The sequence below is a fragment of the Martes martes genome (genome assembly GCF_963455335.1).
Source record: "Martes martes genome assembly, chromosome: 9".
In the NCBI taxonomy this organism is placed as follows: domain Eukaryota; kingdom Metazoa; phylum Chordata; class Mammalia; order Carnivora; family Mustelidae; genus Martes; species Martes martes.
The window spans coordinates 118,519,800-118,526,547 of record NC_137896.1 but is presented as its reverse complement, the minus strand read 5'-3'; the positions used below and the strand labels follow the sequence as shown (position 1 = coordinate 118,526,547).

The window sequence follows — 6,748 nt, the reverse complement described above, 5'->3', positions numbered from 1 at the left end:
TGCTTCCCAGAGAGGAGATTAATTTTAACGTGGGGGTGGGGAACAAGGGGCATCTGCATGACATTCCAACTCCCGATTTAGCTCATGTAAGGCGAGCCACAGCTGTCACTGAGTGAGTGACCCTGACTCACTCAGGAATGGGTGACTGCCTTACACAAGGGCAGGGGTGAGCTTCACTGCTCATGGTGAAAGGTGGATCTCCAGAGGTGTCCAGCTCTCAGGCTCAGAAGGCTCCTGTGACCCCTGAGCCCCATAAGCATGGGCTCATCTTCCAGGCAGAATCTACACTGGCCTGGATGGGGGCGCCTGACGTGGCTCAGGGTGGCAGGGAAAGACCTCACCCGACCCAGAGCCTAGTCAGTGCCTCCAAGGCTTAGCCAGTGACCCTCACCCTCTTCCGCTGAACCCTGGGATTCAGAACCGGGACACCAGAGATTAGTGGGAAAGGCTCTGGTCCAACACTTCTGGTCCATTTCTGTTCTCACCCAGAACTTTCTTCTATCATCCTAGGAAAAGAAGCTAAGGACGCTAGAGCTGGCAGTTGCACCAGGGCCTGGAACGACCTCATGAGCATGCCTCTGAGAAAGTGTGGGAATTTGGTCCATGAACACATCACTGGAGCCACTCCAAAGACTTTAAATTTGTTAGGAAATCGAGAGAAGTTGAGCTGAGCAGAAAGGACCTGAGTGCCAGGAACCTATTTTGGGCACCAGGGGAATTGGTCTCCAGGGAAATTTTAGAGCATTGACAAAGTCGTAATCACAAGGCTCTGGGAGGCCTTTGTCTTCACTCCACGGTTGTCCGGGACCCCTGCTGGGCCCCTCCTGGACTCCTGGATTCCTCCTCTCGCAGACAGGCTGGTCTCAGACGTGAGCACCGGCCCTCTCTCTTTTTCTCTTGTGGGCCTTTCCTTCTACCCCAGGCAAGATTCGTCTTTTTGGCGCCGAACAGATGCATGGGGTTGGACAAAAGCTCTTTTATTTATTGACATTCCTTAGCTCTTCTTCCAGTGGTGAGAGAGAAATTCGAGGAGTTACTCGGCTCTGACCTTGGATGGATGGGAAATAAACGGTGTGGAGAGGATAAAACGGGCAGCGTGAAGAGGCACGAGAATGGGGGAGAAGGTCTGTAGAAGTATTATCCTTTCCCTATCGTATGTTTCATGCCCCTGTTTTCAGAACAAAACATACGGTGATCAGCCTGCGTAAGATGTGGAGAAAGGATGGAGGCAAGCAGGCACTGAGAGATGAACTTCAGGCAGCCCACAGGACCCATGCTAAGGGGGAGCCTTGTTGGGGTGCAGTCTGGAGAGAAGCCAGAGGTGGGATAACTACCCCTACCCCTCCAATGCATTCATACTTTGCCTGAGTTTACTCATGGTGGCACAGAATGAGTTTGACAATGTCAATTACTTGGGCAGCAGAGAAAGGTGAGACCAGCCCCAGAAACGCATGCTGGTGTAGGAATGAGGCTGACACTAAGTTCTTGGTGCAGCGTTCCAGCAAAGGAGGGTTAGCTGGTACAGCAGCTCTGGGATAGGATCTACTCGGCTCAGTTACCAGGATCTTGGTGGAGATAATGCAAGTGGCTCAAGGCCCTTACCAGTTGAAATTGGCCCAAATCCCAAGGCACAGGAAAAAGAATGCTCGGGAAAAGTCTGTCACCACGGCCTGAGACCTCATAAGGGTACGGATGGGAGGGCTGCTGTCTAAACAAATTAAAATTGGGACTGGAGCTAAAAAGAAGAGGAGCTGGGTGACCCTGTATTGCCAGGGTCAATGATACCATCAAGGACAGAGGGGGCATCCTCACTGGGATAGATGTCATCAAGTCTTCCGCAGTTGGGATTTTTTTTAAGAAGAGGGGCAAATCAGGGTCAATGTCAGGACAGGGCTACTTGCTCCCCTCTTCAGCATGTCCAGTGTCTTGGGCAGCAGAAGGCACCCTCGCTGGGTCAGCACCTGGGGGCAAAAGAGGTTGACATCTTATTAAGCGGAAGGAATAATGACCCAGAATTTAAAGCAAGGCTCCTGAAGGTAAGGATATAAACACCCGAAATCCAAAGTCTAAGATAAAAACTTTCTACTAATGACTCACTGGAAGTTAGTGCATGTTCTTTTCTTATCCTTTGATTATTGCTGCATTTTAGCTTTCATATATACTCACTCTTCTTCTTCTCTTAGAAATCATCTTCGTTATCATCTTGACCTCTTCTAAAGTTTCTTTTGTTCCCTATGATGGAATTTGAAAAACACATGCACAAATATTTAGTAACAATTTTTAGTCCCGTGGTGAGAAACCCGTTACCTTGCAGTTACATGTCATTATCACTAGGTGGCACTATGGTGAACTTCAGTCAAGGCACACTTTCACTGCTTGGGGTGGGGATGATCAGACACTTAGTTTCCTTTAGAGTAAAGGCAGTAAACTTCATCCTCTATCTTGTCTTCAACCATTCCCTTTTCAAGGTACTCTCCCACCCGTTCTTTTTTTTTTTTTTTTTTTAGATTTTATTTATTTATTTGACAAAGAGAGAGAGAGATCACAAGTAGACAGAGAGGCAGGCAGAGAGAAAGGGGGAAACAGGCTCTCTGCTCAGCAGAGAGCAGAGAGCCTGATGCGGGGCTTGATCCCAGGACCCTGAGACCATGACCTGAGCCAAAGGCAGAGGCTTAACCCACTGAGCCACCTAGGCGCCCCCTTTCCCACCCATTCTTTACTTTAACTACCCCCCCCCAACTCCTTAGCTTAAGTCACGAGAGGCTGATATGACATTCCAACTGTCAGCTGGTGGCCTAAGTCCCTCAGAAACCAAGCGTATCCTCTTCTCTTTCTTCACTTTGCCTCAATACCGACTTGAGACTCCCATATTTAGGGTTCAGAGTTTCACCCCCAACTATTTCATTCCTTCCTAACCAGCTCTTCCCTCAGGCCCTGTCTATGACTCTCACCTGCCCTCGGAGGCTGATTCTGGACATTCTGCTGGTATCTTCTGGCAACCTCCTCAGATGGTGGCTTAAGCGTTCCACAGCAAAAGCAGCAGCAGCAGCAGCAACAGCAGCAGGTGAGCAGGGCGCACAGGAGGACCAGTGTCTGAAAGGCAGGAAAGCATGGCCTCAACCCAGCATTTCTTCTGTAGTTCCATTCCAGCTCCCCTCCCTCAATCCCCCTGGCACCCAGAAAATGAGACAACAGAAGCATCTGTCCTGGGAGAAAAGGGTGAGCTCTCCAAGAAGAGGTAGGTCATCACTCCTTCCTTCTTTTTTTTTTTTTTTTAAGATTTTATTTACTTATTTGAGAGCGAGCACAGAGGGAGAGGGAGAAATAGACTCCCCACTGATCAGGGAGCCCGACGCAGGCCTCAATCTCAGGACCCTGGGATCAGGACCTGAGCCAAAGGCAGACGTTTAACCAACTGAGCCACCCAGGCTCCCCACGCCACCCCCACTTCCTTATTTTTAAAGGGCTAGGAAGAACTGTATACCTTGAACCAGCAACTATTCATCGTAAAATAGTATGTGACGCCTTCTTCACCAAAGTGATCGTATATGTATATTCCCAATGAGCCATGCCGGTCATAGATTTTCCGCTTCTTAGGGTCACTCAGTATGGAGTGGGCTGTGTTGATCTCTTTGAATATTTCTGCTGCTTGAGCATCCCCTGGGTTCTTGTCTGGATGATACTTTAAGGCCAGTTTCCTGCCCAGGCAATAACCAAAAGGAGGGTGAGGAGAGGATGGTTGGGAAATGGCTGGGAAAGGAGGGTAGGATGACAGGGATGACAGGGATAGGTCTCTAGATGTGAAGAAGGAATGCATGAGTGCGAAGAATGGAGGCAAGCAGCCCAAGTCTAAATTCCTTGCCATGCCACAATGAAAAGGGTGATAACTCCATCCCACCCAAAGTGAAGGCTTGAGGATTTAAAAATGGTCATAAAGCAGGGTTTAAGGGGGGCAAATTCCAGGGTTTAATAAGAGGCTGGGTCTGAACCTGTAAGCCTTTTTGATGTCTTCAGGTGAGGCACCTTTCTTAAGCTCCAGCACGGCATAGAGGGTTGTCCCACTTTTGGACAGCTGGCGGGCTGCTTCATCCAAATGAGCCATGATCTGGGTCAGAGGAGAAGAAGCATTTGTGAGAACTTCCACAGGCCATAGAGAAGTGAACTTCCAGTAAGGAAACTCATCGCCTTCAGGAGCTAGGCAGGTAAAAGTAGTACAAGGGGACAAGGACAAGACAACAGTGAGTGGGCTCTGTGACTAGCAGGAGAGTGCAGGTGACCAGAAATGACCAGAGAAAACATCTCCTCACATTTCCCAGCGTCCTTCAGCTACACAGTCCTCCAGACACCCACGTTGTGGAGAGGTGTAAGCAAGGGGAGATCTAAACCATGGGAAGAGGGTGATTTTGTCTGGAACTCCTGGTACTTTAGGCAAACAGCCCTGGGCCTGTCCAAGCTCACTGCTGGGTTGTTAAGATCAGGGCAGCCTAGTCCTTGATCTGGCTGGGTCAGGATCCCGGGACATGCACGGTTCCCATGGGAGAAACAGTTCAGACCAAACCCTAAGAGAAGTCCAGTGTCCTAAAGCCAGGCCGGAGGGCCGTGCTGCAGGTAGCCCAGGGACGTTCTTCTCCCTCGCCTCCCCTCTCAAACCTCGGAGACCGGGCAGCGGGGAGAACATCAAGGGATTAAGACGGAAGTGAAAGGGGTAGCTGTGAGGGCCGACCGGCCAGAGACCAGGGAGCAGGGCCCCAGACAGTGGGAGAGCCCTTGCGAAGCAGTGGCTCATGAGAGCCAAGGCTACATGCTCAGAAGGGAACGCTCCGGTTCCCACATGCCCTCTGGCCTCTGGCTCCCTGTGGGCTCCCTGCCTCCCTGTGGGCTCCCTGCCTGGCCTGGTGCTCCACCTCTCCTCGCCTCAGAGGAGACGCTCTCCTCACCTGGAGGAAGCCTCACACAACCTCCATCTGGGTGTGAAATTTCACACCACCAGGGTCCAGTGGCCAACAGCGCTTGCGTGCTGCGCCAACACTCCCGGTCGCTTTTTGGCGCTGCCGAAAAACCTGGGAGGTGAGGCTATGTGGGCCCTGGGATTTATTTCGCTCCTGAGCGTAGGGATCAGCCTTGCACCAGCAGCCCATGCTACGTGCTACGTGCTACGTGCTACGTTGCCAGCTCTTCCGGTGGGCGTGGCCTAGGACCGGGTGGGGGTTGTCCCTTTTCCTGTGGGAGAGGATCCCCAGGTTTCGTCACCCGCAGGGCTCATCCACTCACCTAAGGAAACATATTGGGCTTGCACACCGGGGTTGTATGAGAGGTATGGTTCCTGCAGGCCTTTCTCCAGAGGTGCATTACCTTCCCTGTCTTCTTTTGCAGAGTTTAGGGGTCTCCATTTTGTCCTTTTTTCCCCCTTTCACCAGGAAACTCCTACACATCCTTCAAGACCCATCTCGAATGTCCTGGGAATCCTTCCTTCTTTTGCCCATTTGTTCCCATCTTGCTCTGTCAGCGCATTTATCCTATTATATTGTAATTGTGAGTTTGCGCGTTCCCTTAAATGATAAACGATATCTTGAATTTTCCAAAGTCTCTACTGTTCTTCAAAAACTTCATTTAAATACTATGATGTCATAAGGGTGTACCACAAGGTATTTATATAATCCAGATTGGATACTTAAGTTGTTTCTAGCCGTTTGATAGTGTAATAACCTTGTAACGAAAATTCCTATCTATACCTCTTCAAATAAATCTCTTCCCTACCCCCTTGAGGTGGGTTCCTGGAAGGAGAATCATTGGGTCAAAGAGAATTTTTTAGAGACTTCCTGATCCATGTTGCTAACTTTCTTCCGGGAAAGATCCCCAAAGTGCCAATTTACATCCCTACCTGCCAGGCTCGGAAGCGCCAATCTCCAGCTGGCTGCGCTTCCTTTGGTCTCCTACAGGAGGCAGTGTTTGCACCACTTCTAATTTACCGCTTTGAAACGTTGGTTTTCTTTACAAGAGGAGCACTCCATAGCTCCCACAGCATGTAATTGAAAGGGTTTTAATGTTTCAGTAGTTTTTCTCTGTTACACCTCGTGTGGTTTTTATCACTCTCTTCCCTTTATTACAGTTGTTTGCGCACATTTGCATTGCCTTCTAGGTCTTAAGTGGCAGATCAGTCTTCCATCCCAAGACATGTGGGCCATCTGAGTAAACTAAGGAGTCCATGGGCAATAGGCACAATGCCCAGGGAATTAACCAACTTCTTTCCGTAGATCTGTGATCGCTGTAGGGGTGGCGATGAAAAGCTTTGGCATCAACCTCCCAGTTCATAGGTTCTGGGTCGGAGGAGTTTATAAGTTAGTCCCCTAAAGGAAAGGAGCTGAAACTGATATATATATATATATATATATATATTTTTTTTTTTTTTTCCTGTGAGGGTTTGTACTATGATAAATTTCCCTAGCTAACTCCCAACTTTTCATCACGAACATGGGATGGCAGAACTAGCAGAACAACCCAGGTTGTTTCTTTACTAGTGCTGGGAAGACGGCAGAAGGCACTAGAAGTGCAGAGCACTTACAGTGAATTCCTTGCCTCAGGCTATAGGCCCAGCCTGGTCTGGCCCCTGCCTCTCATGCTAGCTCTGCCAAGCGCCACTGTTTTGCCTGCTCTGGTCTCTGTCTTCTTTGAAGACACCGTGTTCCCTCCTATGTCAAAGGCCTTAGGCCACGCTGCTCCCTCTGCCTGGAGGACTCCTCCTTGGGCT

At 49.7% G+C, this 6,748-nt stretch overlaps 1 protein-coding gene across 1 annotated transcript; it reads right to left on the bottom strand.

The window, feature by feature from the left end:
- Window positions 1-2,179: 2,179 nt before the first annotated feature.
- DNAJC5G (DnaJ heat shock protein family (Hsp40) member C5 gamma) lies at window positions 2,180-4,102 on the bottom strand (the record flags this gene model as incomplete). Its single annotated transcript, XM_080812797.1, has 4 exons — window positions 2,180-2,232; window positions 2,952-3,093; window positions 3,485-3,698; window positions 3,990-4,102. The coding sequence occupies 4 exons, from the start codon at window positions 4,100-4,102 to the stop codon at window positions 2,180-2,182; spliced, it is 522 nt and encodes a 173-aa protein (XP_080668923.1).
- Window positions 4,103-6,748: the final 2,646 nt, after the last annotated feature.